The sequence below is a fragment of the Miniopterus natalensis genome, chromosome 8 (genome assembly GCF_054644295.1).
Source record: "Miniopterus natalensis isolate mMinNat1 chromosome 8, mMinNat1.hap1, whole genome shotgun sequence".
NCBI classification, from domain to species: Eukaryota; Metazoa; Chordata; class Mammalia; order Chiroptera; family Miniopteridae; genus Miniopterus; species Miniopterus natalensis.
In genome coordinates, this window is record NC_142088.1 from 32829981 (window position 1) to 32849208 (window position 19228).

General features: G+C 39.9%; 1 protein-coding gene across 1 annotated transcript in view; it reads right to left on the reverse strand.

Annotated features, from left to right (window-relative positions):
• ZNF804A (zinc finger protein 804A) overlaps positions 1-15617 on the reverse strand; it is a 186644-nt gene extending 171027 nt beyond the window's left edge. The window contains exon 1 of the mRNA XM_087819406.1: positions 15507-15617. Within this exon, the coding sequence (XP_087675532.1) occupies positions 15507-15617 (111 nt within the window). The remainder of the gene's footprint in view (positions 1-15506) is intronic.
• Positions 15618-19228: the final 3611 nt, after the last annotated feature.

Consider the following 19228-nt stretch of genomic DNA (forward strand, 5'->3'; position numbering starts at 1 on the left):
TTATTTATTTAACTAGCCCTTTATTGAGGAATAATATTGTAATACTGTAATTGTCTTAAAGGTCGATTTCCAGGACAGCATTATGTAATATACTACATTTAAAATTTTATTAATATCATTCTACCTGCAAAAAAGCCTTGTGAGTTTTTGAGTAGCAGCATGTATCATATTATCAACTCCTCTAAGTCCTGAACTATAAAAATTGCACCTTTCTTGTTGCATCAATAATTTCACAGTGATTAGTAATACAAATAGAACAGTTTGTATTATTTATTCGATATGCACATTTCCCCTAACAAATCTAATCCCAACTTTCATGGAAAAAAATTCATTAAATTTTAATAAATCTGGGAAATTTGAGCCTCAGATATTTTACTACTATTTTTCTGTAATATCACTTGTGGCAATCATGAAAATAAGGTTGGATGTTAAAATTTAACATTCTTTACTTTTTAGCTATTCTTGTTTCAACAAATATTGGTCATCACAGTCCACCTTTTTTTGCTTAATAATGTAGTCCATAAAAATGTCAATCAAGTTTAATTACAAATTATGATATTAAAGTTGGGTTTTATGATCCATAAAACTAGTAGACTGTAAGTACTCAGAAGAACCTAGAGACACCAACTTAAACAGTGAAAACTGGCAATTGTATAGCCAAGAATGACAGTCCAATAAGGTATAGTTGGACATCAAATTTATGCCAGCTCCACCTTATTACATGTATCATGTGTGGCTGAGGTAGAGAATGACTACGGACAATTACTGGGTGAAGTATACAAATAAAGCACATAGCAAGTACATCTGTACATTTTAATCCCACTTACTCTTGGTTGGTGAAATTTTAAGTGATTCTTAGCTAAAAAAATTAAAACTGTGTTAACTAATTTATTAACCCATGATTATTTACTATACCTGTCTATATGAGAGCAAGAGAAAATGTTATGCCGCCCTCTAGTGTAAATATTAATTTAGTAACATCAGAACTGTAGAGATCCAAAAGCTGCAAGAGAATCATAACTATGGAAATTACTATGGAGGAGAGTTAAAAGAAATTCTAAGCTTTCCTAAAGAACTAGCATTCTAGAAATACAGAGTATAGCTCCATGACATTATGAGTCCAAAAAATGGCTGATATCTGAAGATTTCCATAAGATTTTCATTTCTTTATCTACTAGAATATTCAGGGCCCGATCCATATTTAAGAGAGGAGATTTTATGAATCTTGGGGTGGGAATAAGTATGTAAGAGGTGCCATGGGTAAACTGAGAATAAAGGAAATATTGATATTGTTAGATACTGTATCCAAACTATGTAAATGCATACATATTGAGTTGAATAAATAAGATTCTAACAGATATTAATGTTCCAGTATGAAATATTGTCAATAGCACCCACCATTTACTGAGAGTTTATTATGTACCAAACCTGGTGCAGATTACTTTATATGCTTCATCTCATTTGATCTACAAACTTGATTTCTAGGTAGGTTTTATTATCATCTCTATTTACTGAAAATATGACTAACAGTGAAAAGAGGTGAACTTGACCTAGGTCATAAAGCTAGTCAGTAGTTGTGTTAGATGTCTCTTGTCTGATCAGTCACCTCTTTTTCTTCTTAACACTACATTGATTTTATTAAGGCAAGCAATGTGCCTGGCTTAATTAATCATGTTTCCATCCTTCCCTACCCTTAGAAGTGGTCCTGTGACATAGCTTTGGCCAAAGACGTGTAAGCAAACACCGTTGAGTGGGCTTCTCGAAACAGTAATCAACTCTTGGTCCTTTCCTCTTACTCTTTTATTCTAGCTTAGAATGTGGATGTGATGGCTGGAGCAGTAACCACCTTACAACTGTAGGAAAAATACAGATAAAAGCCAAGAGTCTTTAGCTTTGACATTATGGAACTATTTAATGTCAAAAAATATCTACTTGCCTATTTCTCTCATATTAAAAATTTATATAAAACACGATTTAGGTACAGAGTTGATATTTGGGGTTTGGGTTACAAGAAGCTCTACTCACTTTTTACTGATGCAGAGGCATATCTAGGATTTGAGCTCAGATCCATCTGGTTATTAAGTGTTTGTGTTTGCAACCACTATGCATGTGGAAGCAGCCATTCTCTTCCCTAACACGAAGGTGCTTTGTCTCCTTTCAACAGGGAGAAGTGATTTCCTAAATTCAGGTTTTGAAGGAAATACCACAAAGGTAACTTTATCGTATTTCTGCTGAGACTTCCTCGGAGGCCACTGGACTATGTCACTTGAGACGTTTTCATTAAACAAAGAGAGAATCCATTTTATCCCATTTTGCTGCCCTTGACCTGTTGTAAGAAAAATCATTCAGTACAAACCTCTCATCCTTAAAAGCCTTCCTTCCCCGTAACTGGTCTCACTTCTTTCCCAGAAACTTATCATCCAAAACTCTCCTGCTTTCCATAAAATCCACCTAAACTGCTTGGCAGCTCCCAGAGTTCCAGACCTTTGCTAAATTCTCTCCAAATAAAACTGCTTGCTCTGCATTGAATTCTTTGGGTATTTCTTGTATGAAGGGCATAAATAAGGTAATATGGATGGGTTCACCTTTGTTTGAGTCATTGTTAATACTCTGCACCCTAAGGGGCTGAATATGGAAGAAAATTGGTACACTAGGAGCAACCTTGTCCCTCTGCCGTAACACTTAATCAGGGGTCAGAAGAAAGCTCTGAAGCACAGAGTAGGGCCAAACATAATTCATTCTCACAGGAGTCAAAGGTGAGCCCAAGGACTCTGAATGGGCCCACACAACCATCATCTCTGTCATCTTCCCCAATTCCACTGCTACCATAACCTGCATTGGGATTACTGAAACCAATTTTATTTTACATCCTGCATCTCCAATGATATCAGTTGCTCCAAGAAGCTCAGATCTCCCAAATTATCCTTCCTTCCCAGAACCTCAATCTCCTATGACTATGTTACACTCTCTTTTGTTACATGATTCTCTATATTTCCACCTGTTCTAGAACTCTGGGATTGTGTCTCCTTGAATTCAGTAGTGTCCATTACCAATGACGTCTCTGTAACTTTAGACTTTTCACAAGAGTTTTTCTTCACAATTTTGATCAAACTGAAATCTGTTTCTCCCAAAAACATTATTTCCCCTGTATTTCTCTCAAGAGCTGGGTGTTTTACCCCCCAGAGCCCTCATGTTAATGTGCCAGTTCAGAGCACATGTCCTCTTCATTCCACCATTCTCCTTCCCTCCCTCATCCAAAAATTCCCCAGCTTTGGATCTCAGTTCCTTTAAATTCTCTTCTCTGATGGTCATGTCTACCTCCTGTTTGCACTTATCCATTCTCATGTATTTTCTGAAAAAAACACACAAGAAAACAGGAAGCACCCCTTGAAAACTGTAACCTAGGAGCTGTCTAGATCTAAGAGTAAGATGTGATGTTCTCTTATCAAACAGGAACAGTCTACAGTCCACTAACATCAGATGAGGTCATCTACGAGCATGACGGAATTAGAAAAACAAACAAACAAGACCACTCTGCAATCTGTTTGAGCAGACAAAAATGAAAACATTGTGGCTGTTACCCAACATTCCATCTGCCAGCAACATGGGCAAAAGCTACTACTCCCCCCACTCTGTCCCTCTTGCCTCCCAGATAAAAGTACAAAGATAGTCAATGACAGGATTGGCCCTTTTTCTCACAGTACAATCCAGGAAAAAATTATTTAATTAGCTCTCCATTAAAGTCTCCTTATGCAATCTCGCATCCTATGAAATTATTATTTCCTCTTCATGTGGCTCCCCAAGGCTCCCCAGGGTGTGCGTTTTACTTTATTCCAACAAGTACCAATATGTGCAATTTGATTCAACTAGAGTTGTGCTTCTGTTGGATTTTGACTGGTGAGCATTGACATCATTCTGTATATTTTTATGAAAATATCTTTGTTTTATAAAGTTTAAGCTTTTTATTTTACACAGCCCCGTTTAAACCTATTTTCTTAAATTTAGGCTACCAAATTGTGCACACTGATATTAGATTTAAAATTATTTCCTCTCATTTAAAGATAGGCTGATTTTATTCAAGTACTATAACTGCATGTGTGATTAGCCACTGGAGTTGAATCAATAAAAATACTATATTTTACATAGTTATAAATGTGGTCTTTTGGGGAGGGGGAAGCAGCAGGGAGATTGATTAAAAGTTTGTAATCCAAGCACAGATTTAAAATAAAGTTATAAAGTTTTTTACAAAATAACAGAAACATTCCACAATAGGGTTTATCAATTCTGAACCTAAATGATTTAACAAAGCCCATTTTGTCTATTTCCAACTAAAACCAGATATGATATTTTAAACAATGAGTTACCTTATTATAAAGATATATAATAAACTGATCCTTAATACATCAATCATACTTCTCCAGATAAACACAAGCAAAGTTTGGGGGAAGGAGAGATTTATTTTAAGGAATTTGGAATTGACTCCTTGATTGTGGTTTGTGAGTTTCTGTGGGCGGGCAGGTGGGCTGGACCCTCAGGCCTTTCATCTGATACTGTGATGCATCCATATAATGGTCAACACCTCTATTTAAAGTCAACTGATTGTATATATTAATCACATCTACAAAATATCTTAGCATCAACAGCTACATTGATGTTTAATTAAGTAAATGGCTACTATTCTGGTTGACACATAAAACTAGCCGTCAAACTCAGCAAAGCTGACTTTTCTAAACCTATTTCAGAAAAAAGAATTTTTATAATGACTTGAATATGGCATTGTCAGCATGAACATTTTATACATTAAATGTACTTACATTTAGTAAACTATATAACTTTCTTCTAATGGTGCCAAAGCATTATGAAAGAGTACAGAGCAGTACATCAGGTAATGGACTTTGTTTACTTTGACAATGAGAATTGAGTTTTAATTATTTAGTACTCCATTTTTTTTTTCTTATACTGTGCTAGGAAGTGTGCTGTAATATATTTGTAAAATTAGTGGAACTTTTTAGTTGAAAACACCACCATAAAATAGTATATCTGGTAATAAATTTCTCAGTGGCAAAGGGTAATTTATAATAAGAAAAAACAGATCAAATGGTTGCCAGTTAAAATTTTTAGAAAGGAAAATTCATAAAATTATATTGCTTACTTTTTGTAGTTAGTGATTTATAAAAGTGATAAATCAAGATACAGAGTTTCTTTATGAATTTTGACTTTAGTACACCACAGATCAAAACTGCTAATTTTTTTCTTCTTTCTAGCAGGAGTGCTCAAGATCCTAATGTAGAGTAATTGCCTCCTATAGTCATATCTCAGTTAAACATGGTAATTGGAGGAAATTATTTCAACACTTTGTTATCGTTACAATCATTTTTAAAAGATTATTTCCAAAGAAGATGCCAATGACTCTGAGTGAGGTTGATGAGCAACCTGGTGCATCCACGGGACCCTTTGAACTCGCTGCTTTCTCACCAACACTGGAGTTTGAGGGTAAATCTCTCTTGCATCTGAGCTCTGCTCTCTTTTGTGTTCTGCACTCTCCAGCTTTAATATGCACACTTTCTTTCTGTTTATGTTTGTTGAAGCTTCTTGGTAAATCACCCTACTATCTGAAAGGGGAGGAAACCATGATTGCCTGGGTTTTGCTCATCAGTAGGATTAGCAGCCTCCTCACAGATTATTTCTTTTAGAGAATCTAAAGGCAAAGATGGGTTCCAACTGGTCTAAATCTCCTCCCTTAAAAATTCCTCTCTCTTGTACCTATACCCACTATGGAGTAGGATCTTATGCCTTTCTGAAAAACCAAGTGAGCTTTCCGATCATCTGAAATTGTAATGGCCACTTTGAGGAAACGTTAACTTAGACCAGTTCATTTATAAGGGGCACCTTCGAAAGAGAAGCTTCCAAAATTCTCAGAGATAAAGGAATGTCTTCTTTAATTGATATGCAGACGCTTCAAAAGACCAAAGGGCTCTAAAAATAGCTCTAAAAGGGTCCTTGCACCCATCAAACAAAAGAAATCTTTAGTAAAACACTGGCCATCTGAGCAGGTAACCTTGACTTAGTCCATCTGCCAGAAACACAATTTGGATCCAACTATTCTTTTGAGTTTTGTACCTGAGACATGGCTAAAATTTTGAAAACAAATGCTATAAGATGTCTATTTGTGTCTGTCTGTAAATTTATGTATGATAAAGATATATGATATTTTTCTACCTTCACATGGTATTCCCAAAATTATTTTGTAAAGAGCACTATTTAATAGGCTTGAAGAATATTAAGCAGTATATAAATCAAGTATACTCTCAAAAATAGAAACTAACCCAAATGTTTTTCAAGTCCACATGAACTGTGATAATCTTTGACAAATAAAAGCAAGTTTAAGTTTGTTGGTTCAATAAAAGCAAGCATGTCTTCCAAAGTTATAAACAAGAAAAATAACATTATAAGGAGCTGTTTGGTGTCTAATCCAAGCATATTTGTTAGAAGCAAGAAATTTAAATAAATGTAAATAAGATAAAAGTTTATATTAAGTTGAACTAAATAATTGATATTCAGTGAACATCTAAATCATTTTCAAGTAAGATAAACATTCAATGCTAAACCTAAGTTTATCTACTTTTTAAATTTTTAGAGAGACAAAAGATATTTATGTCTATTAATAAACTTTTTATTGCCACAGTGAAAAATTTATTACATGGGCAGAAATAACTCATACAAGTTCCTTCCATAAGTTCGGTAGCCTTGGGAAAGGAACATCCAGGGGGAAATCCTGTGTTGTCCATTGACCTCTATGTGGGGAAGGGTAGCCTGTATGTGAGAACCACCTCATGAGTACAGGGACACCCTGAAATTCTGGCTGCGTCAATGTGCTTGCTGGATGAACTGCACACAACACACTGTGGCAAAGAAGAGAAACCAGTGGCCGCTGCAATGAGCTGGCCGCTCCATTGGGCAGGTCGGCTGGACACCAATGCCCAGTACAGGCTCAAACTCAAGTTGGAAAGTTGGAAGAGCTGAGATGAGAGAAGGACCGAGGTTGTTCACTCCTCTGCTAGCTTTGGGACTGGCAGACAAGGTGGGAGAGCACGGTAATAAGTGGAAACCTTGGCGAGCTGAATGTAGAGCTAGGAAGTCACCTGTGACAAAAGCCTGGTTAGGATGCTGAGAGGTGGAATCTCTGGGAAAGTGCTGAGAATGAAGAGGACCTTGTGGTGATTAATGAGGGAACAGATGAGGCGCACCATGTCATCTGGCCTTCGGTACACAGAAAACCTTTAAATAGCAATTACCCCCAAATTCCTAAAAGAAAAGTTACATTTTTTTCTCTGTCCCTTGTAGTTGTAAATCTTATCATGTCTTTAAAATGTAAACACTCCAAAAAAAAACACAAAACACCCACAGAAACTGAAGAAAGGGGAGGGCATTCAAATACAGATGGCTGTAGAAGTTTTCTTGCCAAAATCTGATTTGTAAAAAAGCTAAGATTTTATGCAAAACTACTAGAACATTAAGAATGAAAGAACATGACTGCATATGAAAAGTAGGTAAGGAAAACAGAATGGTATTTTAAATCAGAAAAGATATGAATGACATTGTTTTTTGTTTGTTTTGGTAAAGAAAAAAACAAAACAAAGTAATTTTGCCTTAAAGTAAACAGATAAACCATTCCAAAATAAGAAAGGAAAAAGACAGGACAAAACCTAAGTGGATATAGAAAGTTGCAGGATGTCTGGGAAAAAGTAAGCTTCAGAAAGGAATTTCATGTGTGGTCAAGCTTATTAATATTGAAACGGTTTTATTTAAGTTGAAAAGAAAATGAAAAATGTTTTAATATCAAAAATACCAATGCAAAATTTATATTTAGTTTTCTCTGTTTAAAAGGACATTTTCTACGATTATTGTTCTGGTCTTAATAAGAAATATAAACAAAGGTCTTTCTTTACCACTAATAAAATCTGCCTAGAAAACAATACATTGCTTTGTCTTTATTAGGTCTTTGATTACTTAAGAAAACTGATTCTTCTCTGTTAAAGAGCTTAGTTTTTTACAACTGTGCAACTTTCTGTATAAGTTAAATTTCATTGGAAGCATTGTCAAATAAGAAGTGATGTTAAACTGATATGTACTGGTATGTTATCAGTCATAATTTAAAAATATATGTCAGAGAAATAACCAAATTCCCTTGTGAATGGCATTATAATGAGTTCACACCAGATCTTTAACCACAGCCAATTTTTTAAAAAAGGTTTTGTCATTTGCAGACAGTTGTTTTATTCTGATGCTTTTGCAAAAATATTCCTGCAAAAAATGCCCCAACTTTAAAAGAGATTTATGAAAAAGACCCTGAAAAGTACTCTAAAATGCAAGTTTCTGTTACATTTAAGATCATAACAGTGAATTAGGTAAGAATTTCTAAAATCTGATGGAAAACTGATACATTCATAAAACTGGTAGCAAAAGATCCAGATCAACAAAGATAAATTACAATAGACTAAACCAACTAACGAAGGTAATTAAAGTGTTTAGGAATTCATTTAAAACATTGCTGGTACTTTAATGTTTTGTTTTTCAGTTTTAAAAGACCCCTTTCTCTCTTGTCTTTAACACTATCTACAACTCACAGCAACTTGGTAAAGTATTTCTTTGCAACAAAAGTTGAAATATCTCTTTCTCTCTACTTGATCCCTCTAGAATTCAGAAACTTCTATTAAATACTCTTACTTTTATGATAATATTTGTATTTTCATAAGTTCAATAAGAATCTGTTCTCTTTGTAAAAGGACACAACTGGGCAAGTCTTTGACTTGGCTTCCTAGTCTCAAGAGACTTTTGAAATCCAATCTGAGATTTTTTTAATGAAAAGTCCCAACAAAGCATATTTAAAACAGCCTATATGGTCAATCACTATTCTTGCTGCACTTAGGTAAATGACCAGGCCAATTTTATTAAAAGTAGACTTTACTTGCAAACATGTTAATTTTATTATGATTATCTTTGATAGAAATGGGGACCATTACAGAGAGAAAAATTATATTTCAATAATACACCTTTATGAATATCAGAGCCTAGTGCTGTTAATTGTCTTTGAGGATTTGGTTTCTACCTGTAAACTGAACTGAATCCTAAATTCTCCACGTTTCCTCCAATATTTGGCTAGAACTCTCTGATCTAGCATTTCCAATTTTCTCCCACTATTTTCACTTGGAATCGCCATGAAACTAAAAATGCCCTTTTCTCTAAGACATGCAAGCAAAAGCTGGACACCTTGATAAAAATTTCTGAGAAGTCACCGCAACAGCTCATATGTGGACAGCCTTCATGCCTGTCATTACATAGCTACTCAGAGAGATTACCAGAGACATTCACACTGCAAACCAGAAAAATCTGTCTGATTGCCACGGCTTGCCCTCACTCCATGTGAAAATCGTTCTAACCCGACATCTAGAAATTTTCTCAACTGGCTGATCTCCAAACTTAGAAACTGAATTTTTAATTTGCTCAAACTATTAACCTTTGTTTTACTCCTGTTTCCATAGAAATGCCTCTCATTAAATGACCTGACTGCTTACACCAATAGAGGCCTAATTTAAGTGGAAGCTCACCTGCAACACAGCCTCCTGAAATAAAACATCTTGAAGTTCATCCTGTCCTAAATAATCACGAGGATATGTGTTTGCTAATACATTATATTGTGCTTATGTAAATAACTTTTAATTAATTGAAACACAATTATACATTATACAAATAATTGTTGCTTGACTTAGAAACGGAAAACCTGAATCTGATTATAACGCATTGGAGTTATTTAATTGATTAAATCTTGGCTCCTGGGAATTTCTACTTTGGGGAATTTGTCAATACTTTGTTCTCCTTGTAGTCATCATATTAACCTCTCTAGTGCACTGTATACTCTCAAAGTATTTAAATGCCTGTTGACAACCACTCACACCAAATGCAACCATTAAAATCAGACAGCTTGATGAAAGCAACAATAGCCACATAAATGATGAAGACGGTGACTCCTGTTCATCTACCCAATTAATGGAAATTGCAAATGTGTGATTCTTTAGCCTGACTATATCAATGGTGGTAACCAAGAATAATGCTATTCTGGTCGGCCATTCTCTCGGTCTGCTGAGAAAAGGGCCAACAGGGGGAAAAGTTAAAATAAAAAGCAAAGGAGACCAGCCTTCGAAATTCCCTGAGCAGACAAAACCAGTTTACTCATACAAACAAAGTTTAAGTAGGCTTATTTTACAAGACTAAGTTGAGCTGGGTCATTTCTCTCTTGTGCCTCTAGAAATCATAAGCAAAACATGAACTGTTTCCGAAGGTTGCTGAGATAACCAATGAAAGTTCTAGTAGTATAACCAATCACTGTGAAGAAGAAACAGTCACTTCTCTTTTTACTACATAAGCTGCTTTATAACAACATACCCCTGAGATTCATTCCATGTTTTGGTTTGAGTGCTCCTGGTTTGCAAACTGCCTTTTTGGTTCACAATAAACTTTTACTAATTACTACAGCAGGTCCTTGAATAAAGTCCTTTCATTCAGTGTCATTTTGTTATAACACTGATGAGAAAACAATAAAGCAGTTCCAGCCAGGGCCACTGTCTGTGTGAAGTGTGCCTGTTCTCCCCATGTCCGCATGGGTTTCCTCCAGGTACTCCGGTCTCCTCCCACATCCCAAAGAAGGGCACATTAGGCGATTTCCCGTGTCTGCGTCATCCCAGTCTAGGTGGGTGTGGGTGCGGGTGTGGGTGTGGGTGTGGGTGTGAGTGGCCCTGAGATGGGGGGGCATCCTGTCCATGTGGGTTCCTGCTTTGTGCACTGAGCTGCCAGGAGAGGCACTGGCCACCCAGCACCTTGAACTGGAATAAGAGGGTTGAAAAATAATGATCTTGCGTGGTTTTATTAATCTTTCTTAAATGTCTGCATAGGTCACAGTTATTCCAATGTTCAATATGACAAGTATTTTGAGTCTTGATTTAGAAGTGTGTAATATTGGTTATGTTATACACTATTTCGCTTGAAGTCACAGTTTCCAAGAACCTGTGGACAACTTAAGTAAGGAGTTACTGTACTTTGAAGTTATTGGTTTTACTTCTGTTATTTCTGAACTTTTGAAACATGGTGCACACTAAACAAACTACTCCAGCAGATGAATTTGACCTAGAATACAACCATATGAAGAATTTGGATTAGGTGGTACTCAAGGCTGTCACTTATCTGTATTTGCAATAAAAATGTAATTGCAGTCATCAATAACCTAGAAAATTTTAGTACAGATCTTAGAAGTGAAGATAAGATATTATGTCACTATTTGAATTTTAGCTAATTCATCAAATACCTCAGTATTTGAAGAATTAACAAGGTCTGTTGCAGTAATAGGTATCACTTGACAACATTTGCCTTAAAATACTGCTTACATTTTTTTATGTCAAACATAAATAATTTAATTATAAGTTATTTCCCTTACTTGAATAATGTGTTCTGAAAATTCGCAAGTTGTAAAGTTTTGCTGGAATGAAAAACAAGTATAGCAAAGAACATATGACACCATGACACCGTGCATTCAGAAAAGTGAGACACAAGATAGTCTCTGATACTGAATGCATAATAGTTTAAAAGAAACTTGGAAGAATAGATACTGACTGTGTGAACAAGTCTATAAAGTAGGAAAGTTTGAAGATATATTAAGATATCACCTTAATCCATCCTCACCCCTGACCTTACTTAAGAATATTACTCTAACAATGACAATTTTTCATTAGCACTAATTCAGCAATTGGTATCTTTAGTCTTCTTAACAATCCTAAATGTGCTACATAAATGAGTTTGAGTGGAGAAACCTTTAAAATTACATTTCTAGGAGATACAGAAATGTGTAAGGGAATGACATGAATAATAATGTTATATTAGATGATAATAATTAGCACTAAAGGCCATATATTATGTTTCAAATACCTACCTAATTTTCTTGAGTTCCTGTATACCCAAAGGAAAACCCCAGAATTTTTTCATACTTTTCAAAATGAATACATATGAAAACGTTCTGAGAGTGACAAGACACCTGCAAACATGTCAAAATATGTGAATACTTCTTCAACACATTGAAAATGAACATAATCATCCCTGAATACAACTTAACACATACTACTTAATGCGTAATACTCTTCATAGAGCCTGTGGTGCCTAGAATAGTGGTTTGCAATTGAGATACCTCAATAAATCTGAATGAACTCAAATATGTTGAGAACCCATTAATAAACTTAATTCATTATCATTAAACCATATAACTTATTCATAATATTCTGGAACACTAATTAAAAATTAGCTTATTTCTTATTCCATGGAATTAAAGCTATATTACATATATGGTGCTATTTATAACAGAATTTGTGACAGGTATAATGACTTTTTCCTTGTAAGACATTGTAAAATGGAAGTTTGTATATTTTCAGTTAAAATTGTCAAGACAAATATATTTAAAAGCTCAGGAATAGGGTCAAGATTGACAACAGGTTAATCTTTAAGTACTTTTTAAAATTTAATGTGTAAGTGGCATGATATGACCTATGGAAAGGACTGTACATTTTGATAATATCCTCAATATGAGTGGCAGGATTACATTCTGGATTTAGGACTACCAACAATTAATCAATGTCACTCAAAACTGTGTTTTGTTCTTTAAGTAATTTTATTCTCTAAGAAAACTTCTAATTCATGAAAGATCACTGTATTAACAGTTATAGGCTATCTTACATCAGCTCAATGATTTTGTTTAAAGAATATAAAATCATTTTATTTAAATGTGAATTTTTTAAATGTTCAGAATATCCATTAGCTACCCAGTGCTTGAAAATACTTGGAAGTTCTTTGGAAAAATCAAAATGCCTTTTCTCTAAATGGTTTTAGGTTGTCAGTTGTAGTTTTCCTGGAAAACAGCAACAATATTGGAGATATCATTAAAATCTTTTTAAGATGATGCATATTTTAAAATGCAGAATTTGATGAGGTTTTTTAAGGAAAAATTCAAAATATATCAAAATCAAATAGACAAGAAAGTACAAAGATCTCATAAACATTATTCCCTGAAACTGAGATTAAAAACATGATAATAATAAATTCTTACTTGAAAATGTTCAAAATGTAGCACATATACATTTTTAAAGTAATACTTGTGTATTTTATAAGGTTGCTAATTCTGAGAAGTTTCATGTTCAGTTTTCTTGTTTTAGCTTGTAGTAAGTTTTAGTTTATAGTGAGTTCTCATAGCATCCTATGTGCTATAAAGAATACATTTTTAGGTAACTATAAATGTTTACAAAGAATGTTTAAAAATATAAACATCCCTTAATACAAAATACACTTACAAATATATTTAGAATGTCTTCTGTTACACTTAAAGGGTAGGCATAAATCTCACTCTCTTCAATAACAAAATCATCAAAGAGTACAGGAAATAAACATGTGACATATTTTACCTTGTAAACTAATAGTTTCAAATATAGTTGGACCATACATGAAAACCTCCACCATTTCTGTCAGCATAAATCTCTTACACAGGAATACAGACTTGAGCAGCTTATGAACATAACCTAAAAGGACTAGCTATGAAGGCCCTATAAGTCTTTCACCATAACTAAGAGAAATATGGTACGAGTTATTTCTAAACTTTTTAATCTGTTTTTTGCTTCTGATATTTGTATACAGTTAGATTTATTAATCTCATAAAGTTACATTGGAAAATCTAGAATTTAACCTATTCTTTGTTAATAAGAGTTATAAAGAACTAATAAATCTCAAACCCACAACAAACAAATCAGCATAAGCAAGTTCAATCATTGTTAAAAACCCAAGGTTGATTTAAGCATCAAGATTACCATAATTTTGACAAGTTGAGGTTTGGCAAGTAAATTTTTTTCCCATCAACTCTGCTGTATGGTTATCACCAACTAAATGAGATCTTGTTCAATAAGTTTGCCTTTTCCCTTAAGTGAAACTTGATTTTTAAAAAAGAAGCCAGAGCACACTTTCTTTAAAATGAAGGTTTACTCCCCCAAATATTTACCTTCCTACTTGGCTGAGTTCCCTAAATCAAGCTAGAATAACCTTAACAATTCCCTTAGCCTTTGCCTGCTGCTCTGAGGAAGACCACAGAAGCCTATCATCACTTTCTTTTGTTCAGTAACAACAACTAACAATCTTATCCAGAACAATAATAAAAAGCCACAAACTCATCCTGCTTCTCTGCGTCTGAAATGAGCTGAGAGGAGTGGTCCGATGGATTCATGGGACAAAGAAAAAAAAAAAAATCAAACGCATCACATCGATGTCAGAATTCACTTAAAACTTCCGATGAGAACTTTTTATGTTTGGAAAACACATCACGGCATATTAAAAAAATATATATATATATATGTAGAACCATGTTTTAAAAGATATGTATAAAGAAAAGTAGATTAAGAATACTGTATTTGCGTTTGGACTAGCTGGATTTGTCCGTAAACTACTACTCTCCCCTGAGGCTAAGTAATCACTTTGTAAAAAATAAAGGGGGGGGGGGTGAGGTAGGGGTGCTGCTTGCTAGCGGCCCCAGGCTTCAGGGACACACACTTGGCGTCTCCACCTAACCCTGGCCCTGCTCCCCGCAGCACTCAGCCCAGTGCCCCCGCCTCTTTTATTTGTTGGGGTGCAGGCTTCTCGGAAGACGCCAGCGCAGGGAGCCGGTTCCGCAGGGAGGCTCTGCGGCCGGGCGGGGACGCGAAGGGGAGAAGGCGCCCCAGCCACCAATCAGGAGTGCGCCTCCTGCGGGGTGCGGGGTGCGGGGGGTGCGGGGCACGCGCCGGGGTCCAGCGACAGCCGCCCGCCGGCCCGCGCGTCCCCAGCGGCGCGGTTGGGGCGTCCGGCTCGCCCCCCGCGCAGCGCCAGCCCCTCCGGGAAGAACGGCTGGAAGTTAAAGCGGGGGTCCCGGAGCCACTCCCTCGGCCCCGCAGTGCCGACAACTTCTCCACGGAGAAGTTTGCCCGCAGCCCTCCCGAAAACGCGGGGCGCCAACTCCTCCTGGGACCGTCCCTCAGCCGGCCCGCGCCCTGCCGCCTCGGGGCTCCCGGCCGCCGCCAGACCCCGCACCGCGCCCGCACTCACCTCAGGCTCTCTAAGCCGAGAAATGCTACGGGGTTACTTGGGGGTTGGGGTTTTTGGTTTTTTTTCTTTTATTAAAAAGAGGTCCTGCGGACTCAACGTGCTTCAGGCGCGGAGACGCTGGTCGCCGTCGGCGCGGTGCGGGAGGCGCAGCCCGCAGCTTTGGCCAAGTGTCAGCCGGGCCCGGGTCAGGCTCCCCCAAGGCGCCCGCTCTCCCCGCGCCCGCACGGGAAACACGGACACGCGTTACACACGAACTGAACCGCGACGCCCCCAAACCCCACGGCGACCTCGACCCTCCAAATGCCCCAGCTAGACGGGAGGGGGCGGGGGGGGGCAGAAGCGATTACCAGAGTTTTGTTCCCGTTCTTGCCGAGAGGGCCCCGGAAAACTCCCTTGATGTTGCGAAAGTGCCCGTTGCTGAGATGCGTGGAGCTGATGACAATGTAGTAACACTCCATGGGGCAGCCGCCGCCCGCCCCGCAGCCGCCGCGGCCACGCAGCCCGGCCCGCAGCCGCAGCGCGCGGGAGCCCGGGGAGGCTGCGCTGCGCCCGCCGGGCTGGGCTGCGGGCCCGCGGGGAGGCGAGCCGCCGCCCCCCGCACGCCCTCGGGAGCCCGGCTCTCTACACCCCGCCGCGGGGCGCGCCCGGGCTCCGCCGCCGCCTCCGCATGCTCGCCGCGCTCCCCCACGTCTCCTCTCCTAAGGCGCTGGGGACACGCGCCCCGCGGGGGGATCGCGGGCGGGGCCGGCGGGCCGGCGGGCGGAGCGGGATCAGGGCAGGCGCGGCGGCCGGGCGCAGCCGGGCAGCGGGAGCCGCGGGAGCCGCAGCGGCGGCAGCGTCCTCGGCGCCCGGCGCCCGCGCCCGGAGTTGCCGCCGCCGGCGGGCATGAGTGTTATTATAGCGGCGGCGGTGCCGGTCCAGCGCACTGAGCCAATGGCAGGGAGCCACTGGGCTGATCCCGAGCGCTGTCAGAGGAGTGCATCTGTCACCCGCCCCCCGCCCGCTCCCGCCGCCGGGACGGGGCCGCGCGGGTCGGGGCGCGAGGGGAGCGCGCGGCGAGCGGGACGCCCCCCGCGCGGCGCCGCGGCCGCGGCCGGCCAGGGACGCGAGGCCCCGAGGGCGGGAGGCGGACCCGCCCGCCGCCGAGAAGCGGGAGACGCCCGTAAGGCGGGGGCGGGGGCTGGGGAGACGGGGGGCCGAGGGGGCGGGGGCCGGGGCCGTAAATCACTCGGTAATTCAGGACCAAAGCCACCCGCTTCCGGCCGCGGCGCGCGGGCAGGTGCCAGGGGCTGCGCCTCGCTCTGGACAGTTGCTACCCGTGGGGTTCGGCTTATTCGATTGTATTTGTTTTCCTGTGTTTTCAGTTTGAAGGCTGGGTCCTGGTCAGAGTCTTAGGGAAGGAAAATGTCTCCTCGCCCCCTCCCCCCCGCCACCCCTCCTCCCGTGTGCGGGGCTCGCCCGCGCGCGTGCTGGTCGCCTGGGGGCGGGGAGTTGTGGCGACGCCAGTGGACGCGGCTGGAAGGTAAAAGCGGGGACTCCTGGCTCTCGCGCCCCTCGGCCCAGCTGGCGTCCCCCTACCCCCCCCCCCCCAGGACCCGGGTCTCCCTAGGTGGCCAGAGCGGGAAGGGAAGGACGCTGCCCGCGAGGAGCTGCGGCCGGGCCTGCGCGGCGTTTCTCCGCAGTTCCTTCCCACGGGCAGGGCAGGGAACAAAAGCGGTCGCCCTGGGAGCGCCCCGCGCGGAAAGCCTCCCGCGAGGGAACTAACGGGCTGCTCGGCGGAGAACAGGGGAGGCGGGCGGGGCGCTCGGCTCCCTGCGGACGGACCCGCCGGGTTTTTCAGGGGCCGAGGCAGCCAGCGGCCTGCACGCGCCCCCAACCCTTCCTCCCCAGCCGACCCCCTCCTCGTGTCCTCCGAGGCGGGGGGAGAGCATCCCTTCGGGTAGACACCAGCGACTCCTTAGTCTGCACTTAAAAAGATCCATTACAGGCAGCGGGAGGCTGGCAGAGGGTGCCTTCAGTGGGTTTGCTGAAGGCTTTATTTGCCTTGAATGGCTTAATTGGTTAAAGCAGATTCCAGACATCCTGATGCTCCTGCGTCCGAGCAAACTGCACTTTGATACAATGTGTTTATCTGAAGGTCAAGATTTCAAGATCCCATTCTTGGTGTCCCCTGTGGAAGGTTTTATATAGCACTGACTCTGCAAACCACAGTATGGTCCTTAAAGGAATCTGCCAGTTCGATTTTACTCTTTGGAGGAAAAGGAGAGTAGAGTCAAAAACATTTATAAGAGAGGCAATAGTTATCTGAGTAAATTGTAATTTATGGGGGTAGGTGAGGGGAGTGCTTGATTCATTTAAGGGAAACTCTCCTTGTGCCATGCTTCTAAACAAAGATACAAAATTGTTGTGGATTGATCAAAGCTCATTATGAAATGTCAGTTATTTTGAGGTACATGGCTAAATTTCTCAGATATCCACTTGGGGGAGTCAGTCTGGAAGTCTTGGGAGAAAGAGAGAGCAAGAATTTATAAAACTTCTATACTGTGTGGAACAAATCACCTAATAATTTGTTAGAATTCAGTAGGGACTCACTACTATTAAAAAAATATTTATGTGATCGCCACTAAATAATGTGTGGAAATTAAATTATTTGGGGCTCGTATCACTACAGTTTTTATTATTTTTTATAGTTTGAGGATACAGGCATTCTCTGGACACATCACTTTGGGAGCAACTAATGACCTGCATGATTTCCATTGTCTTTTGAAGTTTTGGAAACTTGTAATTATTAAACAGGAGATAAAAGCTTCAGTATTACTGAGCCAAAGCAGGAATCTCTAAAGAAATGGAAGATGCCCCATATGTGAAAGGATCAGATCATGTAGTTTTCTTATGTGCAAGTCATAATAATCTAAGCTAGGTGGTGTTGTTTGTTGTTTGTTGGTGGTGTTTGCAATATTTTCCTCTAAAAAGACTTTTGACAAAATGTTCAGATCTTTATCTAAATTATAAAGCTCACTTTCTGGTTCATGAAACAGGATCCGCAGTTACATGGCTTGTCCCATAGAACAAAGTACCATCTATATGGAATGCCATATTGTGTTTCTACTGGCAAAGTTTATATATCAGGCACCTTAGGATACATATATCATAAAAATAAGCTTTAGTGAAATATCTGTATAATCTCTGAAAAGTCACTTTACTCTTAGAATAGTCTACTTTTGCCACTTACATGTTTGATGATACTATGGGGTGGATTTTGACTGTCGCATCTAAACCTATACATAAATTGTAGCAAACACACCGTAGATTTATTGCTAATACATGAAGGATGCTAACAGTGAAAAAGAAATAGAAATTTTTGGAATACAATTTTTTCTCATTATTTCTCTGCACATGAAGTAATCTATCTCAAAATTACATAATACCAAGCTAAATCAACAAGATTCTGTACTACACCTTGAACATGTTGCAGAAGAGAGTGCAGGCTCCTTTTGTTTACCCCGACTGAACAGCCACATCTGCAGTGGTCATGCAAATAAAACTACTTTCCACTCTGTATGATATTCACTATGCCGTTGCCATTGGGCCCTGCTCCCTGTGAGCTCTTTAGCACGTCAGCCTTAGTGTGCTGGAGAACAGTGAGCCAACCCCATGTGCAATCTGGCTTCTTACGACAGCAAACAGCTACTAGACATAATGGCATTTGTATCTCAAAACATTTGAATGTTGCTAAAAATGAAGCGAGAAGTCAAGAAGGAAATGAGGACGTCCCCGTCATCTCAGAAAAGAAGCATACCTTTTTGTGGCCATACGTTAAAATGAGAAAACAGTGATAAATTATCTCGCCTTCCATTTTGCCGTTCCCATTTCTTACCTTTTGTCATGGTGCAAAGATAGTAAGGACATGAGTAAGCATCTTTAAAGTTCTGATTGTGTCACGGTCTCTTTGATATTCATGGCCTATTCCCATTACTTTAAAGAATTCTGATTTATTAGCAACCATTATGACATGGGTGATTTCAATGGAACAGTGCCATCATAATTTCTAAAAATACAAACTTTTCCT